Raw genomic sequence first — 15,827 nt, 5'->3', positions numbered from 1 at the left:
AGAAAGCCCACTACAACCTATCTTCCCAGTTGACTGTAACTAAAAACTCTAGACAAAATACAAAAACAACTAGCTGAGGACTCTGAAAACTGTGAGGGGAAGGGCAGCCAGGAGAAAGCAAGTATTGTATTGAATACATTGTAGCAAGGGGTAAGAGTTTGGAGACAGGATCCACATGGGGTGAGTTTACCATTCTTTCTGTTTTCTCATTTCCTTCTTTTGTGGTCTTGACCCAAAGGCAGGTCCAGATCAAGGAACTGCACAGTGAAACAGCAGCACAGGCAGCTACAATCTGAGAAACCAGTCTTTCTGGACAGAAGGGCTGAAAAAGGAATCCTTGGGGACCAAAGAATGTGCGAAAGACCCTATTTTCTTTTTCTCTTTTCTCAAATGGCTTTGATCCAAAGGACAAGTCCAGTCATGGAGATGTACTGCAGAGCAGTGGAACAGGTAACTAAAATTCTAAGAGAAACCCCATTTTTCTGGCCAAAGGAAAATGAAGAAAGGATCCTTGTGGGCTGTAGAGACTTACGGAAATCCAAAACAAAAAAGAGCTGGAAAAAAGAAAAAGGCTTCCCTAATTGTATATGAGAACCCACACAACACATGACTTGGGCTTGCCCTTAAGCAGTGCATGCACAGGACAGACTAAGCCAACACATCAAAGGCCGGAAAAAGCGCCCTGATATTTAAACTACCACTGAAGTCTCAGACTAAACTCTGAGTAGTGCAAGCCCAAGACAGACCCAAAGTAGCATGGCAAAAAGCAGAAAAGAGATTAGAACCAACCCCCCTAACTAGGCTGACCACCTGCTTAAAAAAATACTCACTCACACATATTCTCCAGAGGATTATAACAGGATCCATAGACTTTACAATACAACATCCATAATGTACAAGATACAATCCAAAATTACTTGACATTCAAAAGCCAAGAAAAGTGACCAATTCTCAGGGGAACAGACAATCAACACATGACAAGCTAGAGATTACCCAAATGTTGTCATGGTCAAAGACTTCAAAGCAGTTGTTGTAACTATACTCCATGAAGTAAAGGTAAACACATTTGATATGAATGAAAAGAGAGAAGTTCTCAGTAGAGAAACAGAAACTATAAAATATAATATCTGAAATCTTAAAATTCACTCAATGGGGGAAAATAGCAGAATACAGATGAAAAATTCAGTCAATTTGAAGACAGGCTAAGAGAGATTACCCAGAAAAGAGAGGGAAAAAAGATTGGGAAAAAGTAAGACAATATCAAAAGATCTAATACTTGTGTAATTAGAGTCTCAGAAGGAGAGGAGAAAGAAATTGGTGCAGAAACAAAATTGAATAAATAACGGCCCAAACTTCTGAAATTTGGTGAAAGACACAAATTTACAGATTCAAAAAGCTCAGTGAAAGAACTCTTAGATATGACATCAAAAGTATGAGGCATAAAAGAAAACACTGGCAAACTAGACTAGACAAATTAAAATCTTCTGCTCTACTTAAGATATCATTGAGAAAGTGAAAAGACAAGTCACAGAATGGAAGAAAATATTTGCAAAACATATCTAAAAAAGGACCTGTATCCATAATATATAAAGAGCTCTCAAAACCCAATAATATGAAAACAGAGAACCCATTTTAAAATTGTACAAAAGATCTGAATAGAAACTTCACCAATGAATATACAGATGGCAAATAAGCATGTGAAAAGATGCTCATTATCACTGATCACTGGAGAAATGTAACTTTACACCAAAATGAGATATGTCTACATACCTATTCAAATGGCTAATATCCAAAAAAAACAAAACAAAACAAAAAAAAACCCTGAGACTACCAAGGGCTGACCAGGATGCAGAACAAAAGGAATTCTCATACATCGCTGATGGGAATGTAAAATGGCATAGCCACTTGAAAATACAGCTTGGCCGTTTCTTCACAGGTAAAACGTACACTTACCATATCAGTTAGCAATCCCACTCCTAGGTTTTTATCCAAGTGAACTGAAAACTTACGTTCTCGCAAAAACGTGCATGCATATGTTTACAGTGTCTTTATTCATAATTGTGAAAAACTGTAAACACAAATGTCCTTCAGTAGGTAAATGGATAAACACACTGTGGTGTAACCATAAAGCAGAATGTTACTCACCAATAAAAAGGAACTAACTATCGTTATGTGCAACAATGTAGAAGAATCTCTAATGCACAATGCTAAGCATAAAAAGTCAGACTCAAAAGGCTACATACTGTGTGAGTCCATTTACAGGACATTCTTGAAAAGGCAAAATTATAGGGACAGAAAAAAACATCAGTGGTTGTCAGGACCCCGGGGAAAAATGGGTAAACGCAAAGCAGCAGGACAAAGGAATCTGGTGGATGACGGAACTATTCTGGATCTTGATAATAATTGTTGTGGTTGCACAATTCTTTGTGCTTGTCAAAACTCACGGAACTTTACATCAAAAAGAGTGCATGTAAATTATAACTAAAAGTAAAATTATCCCACAACGTTTTCTTAAATATGAGAAAATAAGCTACAAACAATGTGAAACAAAATCTATTAGAGCCATTAAACATTAAACACAGAGAAATGATCCCGTTTATCTACTATTGAAAAGTAAATAAAAACAATATAAATTGCTCTATCATTCTTTTGTGTTATCAATTGAGCCTTTCACAGAAACCATAAAAGGTAATGATTTTCATTTATATGCAAGTCAGCAACACTTTTACCAGCTAGCCAAGAAATCAAGAGCCCTGTGGATACTGAGATATTTTCTACTTGCACCTAAATACGGAATACAGAAAGTGAATGTGCTTAGAGAAGGGTAAGAAGCAAGAAAATCCAAGGGTCCAGTGTTAGTAGAGGGAAACGCTCTGGCTCTAGTTCTTTAGAACCACGCAGACAGCTGCCAAGATTGAGTGGAACAGATAAAAACCAATCAGGAGGAAATGGAGAGATTGTTACCTCTAATGTCTAACATGTAACCACAATTCTAAAAATAATACATACAAAATGCAGTCATTCACCTTAATAGAATTATCTCGAAGGCCACTGATAATTTTTTCATCATCATACTGTAAACAGTAGACACCTTTACTATTTTCAGAGCGGCACTGAATCCTCTGCAAGTTGTGTCGTCCACACCGCCAGTTAGATTCTATAGTCTAAGGGAAAAAGGAGGCAACAGATGAGTTTTTGTGAATCAACTATTCTATTAGGGTTCAGACTTTGGGGTTCCAGAAACAGCATACCACTGATACTCCATCTTGGTTTGCATAACTGTCTGTGGATAGGAATCACACTCTTTTCCAAGTAAGACATTAGCCCAACAATATTTTTCCTCAAATGTTCCCTGCCCATCTGGCAACTGTCACAGGATTTCCAATGAGTTTGGGTTGGGTTTGAAAAAAATGGCCTAGACAGAATTCAATACGTTTAAAGAATGCCATTTGCACCCAAAACATACAAATAAATAGTAACTCATTGGGTCACTCTCTAATGCCAGTTAAAATATCTCGCAGAAGACCACCACTAACATTAAGCATATACTAACAATCTGTGTATCCATCCACAGCACTGATTGTCCTGATCATTGAGAAACGATATTGACAACTACTACATGCCAACTACTATAGCAAGAATTTTATTATCCATTTTTAATCTTCTACCAGACTGAAGCTCCTTTGGAATAAGAATGGCACATTTCAGCCCTGGATTCTCATTCTTTCATCATTCGTACAACACTTACTGAGATGTTAGTATATTCCAGGTACTGACTGTGCCAGGCATGGGGTGAAAAGACTGACAGGAAGCATAATGCTTTCAAAGGATGCAACTGCAATACACAGGCACGCAGTAACTGGAATTGGATATACTCTAATCATATGTTTATTTGGTTAAATGATCCACACATTAACCTTGGAAGGGAGTCCTCAGTTACTTTCCTTTTACAAACAAGGAAACAAGAGTTTAACTTGCCTGAGGCCACAAAACTAGTAATGGATGAGTTGGAAATCACACCCAGTTCTTCCTGACTCTGAGCCCATGCTTTTTCTACTAAAATATGCAGTGTCTACAAAGAAAGTATAGCCCTAGCTATTGCGGCAGTGAACACATAAAAAGATCAGTAACAACTCCAGATAAAATATCAGTGCCAAATGAGTGATTAAAAACTGTAAGCGCTGCAGGACTAAAGGGATCTTAAACAGCGCGACAGCCTGAGACCAGTGGGCAAAGTTTAAAGAGGAAGTGGGTCATGCCCAGAGCACTAGAAGACCTAACCTTTGGTAATGGATGTCAAGGATTTTCAGGATCAAAAGATACACTAAGAATAACCAAAGTATAAATTCCTGATCCTTGAATTTAGGGGACAATAGGGACTACAATTGGCTATACCTGAGAGTTCAGGATCTAGTTCAAAAGACATGTCTGAGTAGCTAATTATCTGAGTAGCTAAAAGTTTAATTAGTTGCTTTAGTGAAGAAAGGAGCTAAATCTCATCTTTATTCACAATAAGCACTTAATTACTGTTTCTGCTGACATCTAACAAACCATGTTTCCTCTTATTTTGAAGGCAACATGCTTCTGTATGCTCTGAAATGTTAAAATTTACTGAATGTTATGCCAGGTACCACGCTTCCATAACACTATGCTATGTGTTTTATATAGTTTACAGTTAATTTAATCATCACAATTCTGAAGCCAAAATTATTGTCCTCATTTTACAGAAAAAGAAATGGAGGATTGGAGACACTGATACATGTATACTTAAACAGGAAACTGTTTCCTCATTTGTGGTCTCAGTACTTAGCACAGGAGCCTGGAAATATAAGCCCTGCCCTCAAAGAGTTCCCATAGATAGCCTTGAGAGAGGCCAGGATCACATATTTCCAACATCCAGGGGATGCAAAGAGGTACCATGGAGGTGCCATGAGCGAGAAACAGCTCATCTGTCCATCTGCTACCAAATCAGAGCTTCTTAGCCAGCATCGTCATCTCTACTGAGTTTGTAAAATGTCAGACATAAAACCACATTTCAAAAACAAAAAAGCAAACAACAAAACAAAAACAAAAATTTACCCCACTGTGGCTACCGCTACCAAGGTAGACAACAGATATGTCTGTGAGCAACTTTTTAAAAAGGGATTCAGAATATAAAGAATTTCTTAAATTGAACTCAATGCTTGGAATCATTTAGAGAAATAATGTATTTTTAGAGTGACTGAACCACGTCAGCATGCTAAGCATACCAGGAAAATGCTGACTTAGGAGGCAGACCTACTGGTAACAAGTCTTATTCATGGCCAGTGACTCCTGGCAATGGTTACCAACGTTCAGGCTACACCCTGGGGGCCCAGATGGTTGCTGCTAAATGTGACTCCACATAAACCCAAAGTATTACAAAGACGAATACATAACCTGTCTTATCAATATATATGCTGTTATTTTCAAAATTCATATCGTCGTTCTTAGTTTTAAAACATACACAATTGCTTTAAAATATTATTGAATCAGTAAGTAGCTTTGCTACTCTGTATAATATTTCAATGAATAGAAAAAGCACATTTATTTACTATCACATGGGAGCTTGAAAAAACTTTTTTTAACTTTCGTATGGGAATCCCCATACCAAAAAGAATTTCCTACATGCTCTCCCACTACTCTAAAATGTTTTTGAGAACCAAGAGACTTGGCTATAATCTATTACTGTACCTAAAGCCCTGAGGACACAGCAGAGAGAAACTGGGTAAGGCAACATGATCAGCCTGTGATACACCCACCCCCTAAGACGTCTGGACAGAGAACACTACCCAACATAAAAGGCCAAGCCATACCCTCTATCTCCAACCCTCAAACAAGAGCCAGAGGCCAGGACCTCTCAAAAGCTCTGCTAGATAACAGGCTTTCATTCTAAGTCAAGTAGAAGTTAGGAAATGGCTTAGCTTCTCAACACTTAGAACGAGCCTATTTTCTAAAATACATTTCTGAATTTTAAAAGAAGAAGGTTTACCAAATCATTTTTCATGGGTCATTTTAGGAAGTTCCCATCTAGGGCTGTTTTAAAAATTATTAGGTTCCTGAATCCCAAAACAAGTACAGTTTGTTTCAAAATGCCAGGAAAGGGACACTAAATGAGACCAGGGAGCTGACTACTTTGTTATACACCAACCCGGTGTAATTCCTAAGACTTTACTCTTCTCAATTCTCAAGGCCACCCACAAAAGAAAGCAACACTTCCTGCTGACTGTGCCTGCCCAAAATACTACCTACCACCATATTTGACGACCTCAACTGGCTTATATAAGCCAGGACTTTTTCAGAAAAACTAGACCTTTAAAAATGGAAGGCAGCCCATTGTAGTAGAAAATACCTAGGTCAATTAGCAGCTTTAGCAAATGACTTGGACTGTTTGAATTGCAGTCTCCTCCTCTGTAAAAGATAATATATACGTTCTCAAATCTGTTGGAAGGATCAAATGAGATTACGTACATACAGTGCTTATCACAGTGCCTACAAACGGTAGCAGTGACGCTCTTTCTCATTTGTGGAGAACACTGACCAAAAGGAGTAGGCTGTGACCAAAAAAAATCTCACCAAATTGCCGGGAACTGTTGTCTCAGTCTAGGCTGATCTTCAATGCTGATAGCCCTGAGCCCTCCCCAACCATTCCCAGGAAGGGGCTCAGCCTGCAAATGCAATTCAACAATCATCTTAACTTCAGCAGTAGGAATACAGGGCATACACAGGTGCACCTCTTTAATGATGCAGATACCTGCCATTTCACTTAGACATCATGTGGTGTGGCTACTGTAGAGGAATATTTCATGTTTTTGAGAACTTGTAAAATCCCCTTACCCTGTTCAAATTTTCAAAATACTGGGAAAGTAGCCATGATACACAGAGTATACAGCAGCATTTAAATTGGCAATAGAGTGAAAACAGATGTCTGAGTATGAAGGAATAACATTATTTTTAGAAGCCTAAACACAACTGGGTGGGTGGGCAAATTTCAGCATTTTCTGGTTAGGACAATGTTAATATCAAGTTTGCAAACCACAAAAAAGCTCCCCACTTTCCCTGAATAAAATGTGGTTTATTATAAGGTGCGATACAACACACCATCGTTTTACTAGTGGTCTGTTCCAAGGAGAGTGCTTCAAAGGCTTTAATCCAGTGAATAAAAAAAGGAAAAAGGCATGTTATATGAAAGAGTTTGCCACCAATCTGAGATGGCAAAAGAGAAAAATCCAAGTTCAGGACATCAGAACTCTGACTGCTTGAGTCTATTATAACAACTCCCACCTCTCTGTTGAGGGACATCTGACAGCATGGTAGGGCGAAAAGAGCATGGACTTTGGACTAAGAGTCTCAGTTTTGACAATTTGAGGACTAAATTAAATTACTGTGGCAAAGTACCTAACAGTAGTCTCATCATTAATAATAATGAGGATGAGGATGATAATAACAATTAAGACTCTAGATAGCAAAGGAAATATGGCTGCTTCTTTTAGGACTGTGCCTCAGGTTTTCCAGGAATTCCTTCTCAATTCAGAGGCACTCTAAACTCTCTCCCTCCCACCCTACCCCCTCTTCTCTCTCCCCCTGTGTGTGTATGCGTGTGTGTATGGCAAGAGCACCCATGAGAGATGAACCTTTGCAGAGAACTAAGAATTCTTATTCTCTTCAGACTTCATTCCTCACATTCTCATTTCCTGAATAATAGGGGTTGGCCATACTAAGCCAGGTTCCCTACTTCTTAAAAATTAGCCAATTTCTGTTGGGTCAATGTGGAAGGGCAAGGTCATCTGCTTGTCAGAGCCAAATATGGGAATGGATAGATGACAGGAGCCAGCACATGAACTGGAGCTGTCAGGGTAGAGCAAGAAGGATAGAAAGCAAAAGGTGCTGTGAACTGGCAACCCTGCAAAGCATATGAGAAAAAAACACAAGAGACTCCAAGGCTGTGTATGGGCAACCAGGGAGGGGGACAAAAACATCCACTTGATGTTCAGGGTGTAATTTATCTTTTGGCAATAGGCTTAAAACCCTCTAAAGCACTACCTTTGCCATAACTGGACTAAAACAAGGCCAACTAATCTTATCTTAACTCATATGCTTTTTTCAACTAAGAGTTTGCAAGCAATTGGACAAAGATAAGAAGATCACCTTGAAAAGTCTGTAGGCATTTAACAACATACCTCTTTCTCCTTCTCTTCTGGAATTTTCTACTTTGAAAATGACAAACAACAACACTAAGCCTAGAGCTGGCCAGACCTCAGTTAAAATCCCTTGTCTTCTACTTAACTATGTAGGAAGTTCTAAAATTTCTCTTAGTCTCAGTTTCCCCTCCTTACAGATGAGGATGACAGGTAGCTTGCTGTAAGAATTAAATGCAATTAATAATCTATGTAAGTCACACGACATGGTTCATGAGTATACTGCGAGGGCTCAAAAGAGGGTACTTGTAATTATTATAGTCTGCTTGTGAGGGTTTTGTACCAGGCACATGGGTAACAGCCAAGCCTGTGAGTCTCTCATTTGTTTGACCCACGAATCACTGACACAACTCTCTGCTTTGTGTGTCTACCCAGGACAGAATAAAACACACTCACAAAACAGAGGTAACGAACTCTATTTTGATGAAGTACCATTGATCTATAGCACACAAAAAGTTGCATTAAGTGCAGAAGAATGTAAGGATGATCACAGACTCAACTACTGACTGGTTGTATGATCACCGGCAAGCTATTTAACCTGCGTGAGCCTCAGGTTCCTCAATTTTAAATATGGACAGGGCCTAACTTTCAAGTATTGTCCAGAGTGTTAAATGAGAAAATGCATTATAAAATGCTGAAAGTATCTAGGACAAGTAAACACTCTATACGTGGTACATTATTTTTATTATTATTACTATGAGTGAAAGTACCAAAGTATAAAACATCATCCCTTAAACTAAGAGATCTAGCCCACAAAAATCTGGAGGAGACTCTTGTGGCCAACCAGTGGGTTTTCCTAAACCACACTTTAAGAACCACTGGGTAGACCACCATGATATAGAGGTTTTGTGTCAAAAAGGGTTTTCCTCCATAGCTCTATTTTCCCTCACATCTGCCTCCTCCTAACTTTAAAATATTATTTCAGCCTGAGTAAATGATTATGTTAGGTGGTGTCACATACTGTCATGCCACAGAAAACTGAGTTCATACTGTCGATTATAACACTACTAATGGGAATTAAATAATATATGTCACCAAATCTTCAACCTGATCAAAGTTCTTCCAGAGTTCCTATTTATTAATGATTGACCTCAGACATCATCCTTCTTATAATAAAGGACTTGCTGAAATTATTCAAGGAAATGTGGAGATACTTTATAAAGAATAGTTGGGAGGAAAAAAGTAACAAGTAATATAGTTTCTAAGATCTATGCATAAGCAGTGTCTTAGTAAAACTACATGGGGTAAAAGACAATCCCTCTAACCTGAAACACACATACACCAACCTAAGGTTCAAGTTAACACTATGTTTCAGCTACTAAAACTGTAGGAGCAATTTATTCTAAGTTTTGAACTGCCAAGGGATCAATTAATTCCTAAACTTTAGGATTTGTATGGCAGAAGTTTTAAATCATTTAACCTACCCTAAAAGCTTACTTATAGCTCATTTTAGGGAACAGAATATTCAAGACAATGGCTTGCATTTGAAATAATGATATTCCAGTCATATTCAGATTTACTGTTAACAAAGCGATTCCATTAGTTCACATCTGCCTTAAAAAGAAGGCAGCGGGGAGGGGACTCCAAGAAAAGCACATGTTTCTCCATTAATGAATTTTGGCACAATAACTTTTATGTCTATCACCTGGGGGTGAGGATTACTTCATGTTTGGGAAACTGAGTATAACTTTATGGGTGACACAGCATTGCCTAGCAAAGGCTGAACTTTTTTGCCAAGCAGGAAATCAGTGAAGTAACCAAGACCTGCCAAGAACACATGTGAAAGAGTTAATCAGAAATGCCTGTGCATGTCTTTCTTGGTTCAAGGAAAAGGGCTAAATAATAAAACTGAACTAATTAGAACACATGAACAATATCAAACATCTCCAATGTTTCTCATCAAGTTCACAGAGTTTTACTGGTCTGCGGAAGTTACACTCAACTCCAAAATGGTCCACGAGCATAATTTGCTCTATAAAAGCCACTTAACTATTGCTTAGAATCATATTTGAGTCCTTTTAATGAAAAAGTATGGGAAATTTACAGAGGAAACTGAGACTGTGCCTTCTCTAGTTCTCTAGAGATGGCTCAAAAAATGTAAAACTATGCTTACCTGAAAAATTGGGCCTTGGATTTCGGAAATTTCATCAAATTAAAACAAAAAGTTAATTTTGGATTAAGGTTTTAATTAACTGGTAGTCTTGCAGAAGCATTTCATGTTTTAGAAAAGTTAGATTATTTTTTACAAAAAGGCACTATCTACTCTGAAGGGTAGCTGCAGATTACACATTGTGACATATGAACTCTAAGACTTCAACTTAAAAAAACAGTTCTATGATTTTAGAACTAGACAACTAAGAACACTAAGACAACAAAAGTTGAGAACAAGACACAAACAGCCCATAAAACAGATAAATCATAAAATTACCTCTATATCCTGGATAATCTTTGGGTATAATGACCTATAAAATGAATTGGGAGGGCCATCTGTTGGTCTGTTTTTAAACAGGTACTGATCCCTGGCAAAAAAACACAAACAGATGTTACATTTTTGCACATAAAAGGGTGAATTTCATTTAAACATGGTGCTTACAAAGATGTATCTTTCAAGTCTTTTGACTTGCATTGAGTTTTAACAGTTCCAAAGCAGGATTTCTGACAATTAAATGTACATGTTAGGCACAACTTTACTTCAGTTTACAGTTCTTTAGCATGGTCCTAACCTTTTATTTTCTGAATACCCAACACAATAATCTAGCCTTTCATTCTACAGTTCGATAAAAAGTGTTAATGTAGCTTTGTGAAAAAGCTAACTGAGTACATTACCAAACTTTTTCCCATAAAGAAAGCACAGCCCTAACCATCACTCACACAGCCACCTATCTGTCCTAGCTGTGGCACTCTCTTTCTCTGTGCTGTCAGGGTACTGACATGTACAGAGCTATAAAGCTGTATTTCAGACAACAGGTTGTCTCTGAAAAATCCTGCCTGCTGTACCTTCCATCTTCAACCAGGATCAATATCTAATAGCAAAATGGCATTATTTGACTTTCTCATATTTTCCTTTTTCTTATCTATCTTTTGGTAATGGTGTCATCACCTAAGGAAAATGTGAAAGGAAAAGCATAAACACATAGCTTTGAAAAGCCAAATTGCTCGAACTGTACATCTTAACAGTTGATAAATATAAAGGAAATATGCATTTCAGAAGGGGTTATTCTAACAGCTTTAACTTCCCCCCCCCCCAACTCTTGACTACTCATCTTTTCCCACTTGTTTAAAATAGGCCAACACATTTGGCAAGTATAATTGCATTTTTTAGTAATCAAACTGACCCTAGGTCAAATAAACTTTTTTCAAGGGAACAACCAACCTAAATACTTACCACCCTCTTCTTTCTGAAAGTCCCTTCCATAGAGGGTCAGTGCGCACCATTCGTTCAATCAACTTCTTCCAAAGCATTCCTTCGGAGATCACTCGCTGCCATTCCTTACATACCAGCTCTGCTGCACACAGAGACCTGGCATCCAGGTAGGAAAGAATGTTTTCTGCTATGTGATCTAAACCTTGCTCTACAAAATAGAAAAGGCAATGAAGGAATAGGAAGGGAGATGGAAACGTACCAGTTACCATTTCCTTAAAGATAAGAGGAATAAAGAAATCCTGAACCAGGAAACATACCTGAGTAATATCAAAAGTTCTTCAGATATACAAGTGCATGAGTACATAGACATAGACACTTCTTTTTGGTTCTGATTTTTTAAGATAAAACAATTGATGGCACCAGTTCCTGTCTGTAAGAGCCAACCCTGGACAGTTCTGTATTTGTCAGACATTATAATAAATGATTTCTTTTACATAACTCTATGGGGTAACGACACCCCAAATTTTACAGATGAGGCAGAAAGAGGTAAAAGGATTCAAGGTTTTACAATTATAGGGTAGTGAAGCCAAGACTGGACTCTGATCTCTTGCTCCAAAGTCTGCATTCTTTCCCCTCTGATTTACTGTTTCTCGTAACAAATCATCCTATTGATACATGACCTATGTGAATCCCTTGGGGCTAAGGAGACAAAAAGGTGAGAAACACTGACTTATCTGAAAAGTTTATGAAAAGTTAAACGACAATCCAAGAATTAAGTCAGGTGCACTAAGATGTATTTTTGTCAATCATTTCTCCATCTCCTTATGGAGGTAAAACCCTCAAAACCATGAACCACATGCCTAAAAATTCTAGAACCTTAAGTCGTTTATCCTACACAAGGCAAGTATCCTCTCAAAGACAACCAAGATTCAGCCTTTGCCTGACATTCACGAAGGTAAGAAGATCACTATGGTCAATGCTGTTGCCACCTGTACACTCCCATCCTGTGGTTTTGGGCATGTCCTCTGCAACTACAAGAAATAAAGCTCATCCCCAGGCCTCCTCTGTGTTGGGGTGGGAAAACTAAACACACAGTCGGAAAATTCCAATTTCAAGTCTGGGTTCCCCACCTAGAACTTCTATGACATGAAACAAATACTTAAACAATACTGAAACATCCCTGCCCCTTGGTTTTTTTTACCAAATAACATGGTAATGGCCAGTAACAACTGTCCTTTCTCACACTACTTGTATGAATCAAAAAAGTTCTACAGGAAGATTTTAAAGACAACAAAGTACCATTTGGGGTTAATACTTGTTCTCTTTTTCAAGATAAATAGAAGGAGTATAGTCATACTAACTTGGCAGGGTATAGGTAAATCGTTAAACTTTCAGAACCTCAATTTCCTTATCTGTATAAAACAGGGATAATAATCTCTGCCTTATTTTGAAAATATCACAATGAGATGATGCATAAAAAATGCTTTACAAACTAAGGTTTTTTCCAACTCTAAGAATGACTATTTACACTGTTGATTATGGTTTACAGGCCCTTCATATACTAGTTCTACTCTATAGTAGGTCTAATACCCAAGTTATGATCTGATAATGAAGACTAACTACACTGGGACCACTATCTTTTCTTGCACATGTTATTATATTAAGAGTTAAGGCCGTCAAAGATTATACTGCCTTCATCTAACAGTCATATCACAGTAGACTCCTAAGATGGTAGTAAGTTGAATTAAAATCTTAGGCCCTTCTCCCCAAAACATCTATTAAAACAATTTCCCTTAATTTCTGTATTTGTATGGGTAGTTTAGAAGGGGAGGGCAGCTCACACGGAAGTCTACAGTTATCCTCTCTATAATTCACCTTCAAATCTTTATCTGACCCTTCCATGTCAGTCTCTACAATTCTGATTCTGTCATACAGAAAAGTGGATATTCCACACCAGATCTGCATGGTGGGCAAATGCAGTAACTCTTTACCCCAAGTTGCTGGCAAACATGTTAAATGGGTCAGAACCAAGGACAGCACCCGTGATTCTATATTTCCCTTCAAGCTATCATACACCCATTCATTAAATACTCACAAGGTACCAACACTGAGCCACCAGTTCTAAATCATCTGGATTTTATACTACTATTATCCAGCCCATATCTCTCTATTCAGTCCTCAAGGATATTTGGAGAAACTCGGCCCCATGAAGACACTGCCATCTTTATTTATACCATGTTTCTGACTTGCTAGTCTCATAACTTTATCCAGAAAGGAAATCAAGTGACTTTGGTATGGTTACTCTCCACGTTCCCTTGCTGGTGCTTACTACATAAAGTTGGTATTGCAACTTTTTGTTTACAAGTTGGCACTAGCTGCTTTGTGTCACTTTTAAACATATATAACCCATGTTCATTATAGAAAAACTATAAAATGCATATAAGCAAATACCTTTAAATCCCTAAACCCCACCTCTCAGAGATAATAGCTTTTAACATTCTGTATACTATACCTTTCTAGGATTACACAACCCTACACAGTCTTTTCAACAGCTAATTAACTTTTGATAATCCATTTGAGAATTAGGCTAGAATGGAACATCAAATTCAATAGCCAATAGCTCGCATATACACCTTCTCCAGTTCTCCCGTTCTTAAGACCAGGAAATCTGCTCATCAATCATCTCTGGGTTCCATCATGCAGGACTACCAAACACAGTTGTACAAGCTGTATGTTCACAACTGTACAAGCTATATGTGCACAACTGTACCCAGTAGCTCTACCTACTGGTTTTCAATTACTTCTCAATGTTCCACAATTCTGAAAGTCACAGACTTAGGTTCTGTCACTATCCCGGCACACAACATTTTTAGGTCTACTTGTTATAGGAGCTGTGTTAAAGACAGCTTCATATCTTTCTTGGACTACAATTTTTCTGTCCTTTCTGGTTTTAAAACCATTCTTCTTAGCGGGGAAAGAAAAAAGGATAAGTTAAATGAGGAGTGAAAATATGCTGTTTCTTTCTATTACCACTACACCATCTATTCCAAGTACACTGTCCCTTCATTCTTCGTGTTCTTGCTCCAAACAGTTGATTATTTTATTTGTTTTTAACTCTCCCAAATTCCTTAACCATTTTGGACAATTTCACATTATTTGGGGCTTGGCCTTCTTGATACCATTCTCAAAGGTTCAGGCTACCTTTTTGTGTATCTCCATGCCCCTTTCTTCCATCTTCTGTCCAAGTGTATTTAAAATCAGGGAAATTCATGGAAAATCACATGGGATTCTACTTGTGCCTATCCACTGATAGGATTAGCAAATTATTAATCAGAACTTTAAATTTCAGAATCTCTCTACCGTCTTTAATCATATTTTCTTTTACAGTCTCTGGCCATGGCCTAATAAACTTAGCTCTTCTCTGAATTCTTCTAATTCTGGGGTACTTTATTTGACTATCTTCTAGTTTCTACACTTAATATGAGAACACAGTCACTTTCCAAGGTTTATGTTAATTCTAATCACTAACCAAATCCTCCTAATTGGTTATAAACACACCCCTAACCAACTCCCCTCTCAAATCCTCTGCTGAGAGAGGAAATGAACAGACAAGAACACATTATATAGCTGTCTTTTCAGGCCTCAATGGCTGCCACATCCCCATGGTCTATATATGAACTGGGAAAGCTGCATCCAAACCCTCCACCTGGTTGGGTAGTCTATGCGCTGGTTCTCAGAAGCCTGTGTGGTTATATCACTTAGGGTTACTGATCTGAGAAGCAACAGCAGCAGAAACAGCTTCCTAAATATTCTCCTGATCCACTGAATCAGAACCTCTAGATGGTGGGGCCCAGAAATCTACATTCTTAAGAATTACTACCAGATAATTCTGACATGCTGGGAACTACTGCTTCATAGCAATAATATCCCTTTTAGTCCTCATTGATTTCCCGCCACCTCAATATCTCACACCACTGGGCTATCAATGAGATTCTGCAGAAAGAAGCTTATTATTAGACACATACTTCCTACTCTTTCAAATGCCACTGGTCCAATTCGGCAACATCTCATTGAAATCTATGAGATTTGATTTATTTCCTTTTGGTAATACGTTAAATTCACTTCATCCTTCTAGGGGGCAGCATGTTTTAGTTTCTCGGAAAATGCACTGGCTATAGAGTCATATAATCTGGGTTGAAGCAAATCAGTTTTCCTCTTTGGCTCTCAGTCTGCCATAAAATAGGAAT

General features: G+C 38.0%; 1 protein-coding gene across 8 annotated transcripts in view; it reads right to left on the bottom strand.

Annotated features, from left to right (window-relative positions):
* Nucleotides 1–15,827, bottom strand: part of FBXW11 (F-box and WD repeat domain containing 11) — a 132,556-nt gene that overhangs the window by 20,639 nt on the left and 96,090 nt on the right. For all 8 annotated transcript variants that reach the window (XM_033432071.2, XM_033432069.2, XM_049708097.1 and 5 more), the window contains 3 exons: nucleotides 11,602–11,788; nucleotides 10,645–10,735; nucleotides 3,027–3,164 (listed from right to left, as the gene is read on the bottom strand). In XM_033432071.2, the coding sequence (XP_033287962.1) occupies nucleotides 3,027–3,164; nucleotides 10,645–10,735; nucleotides 11,602–11,788 (416 nt within the window). The remainder of the gene's footprint in view (nucleotides 1–3,026; nucleotides 3,165–10,644; nucleotides 10,736–11,601; nucleotides 11,789–15,827) is intronic.

Source organism: Orcinus orca, chromosome 3, assembly GCF_937001465.1.
Source record: "Orcinus orca chromosome 3, mOrcOrc1.1, whole genome shotgun sequence".
NCBI classification, from domain to species: Eukaryota; Metazoa; Chordata; class Mammalia; order Artiodactyla; family Delphinidae; genus Orcinus; species Orcinus orca.
Note: the sequence above shows the minus strand (reverse complement) of the source record. Positions and strands in the feature narration are given on the sequence as shown.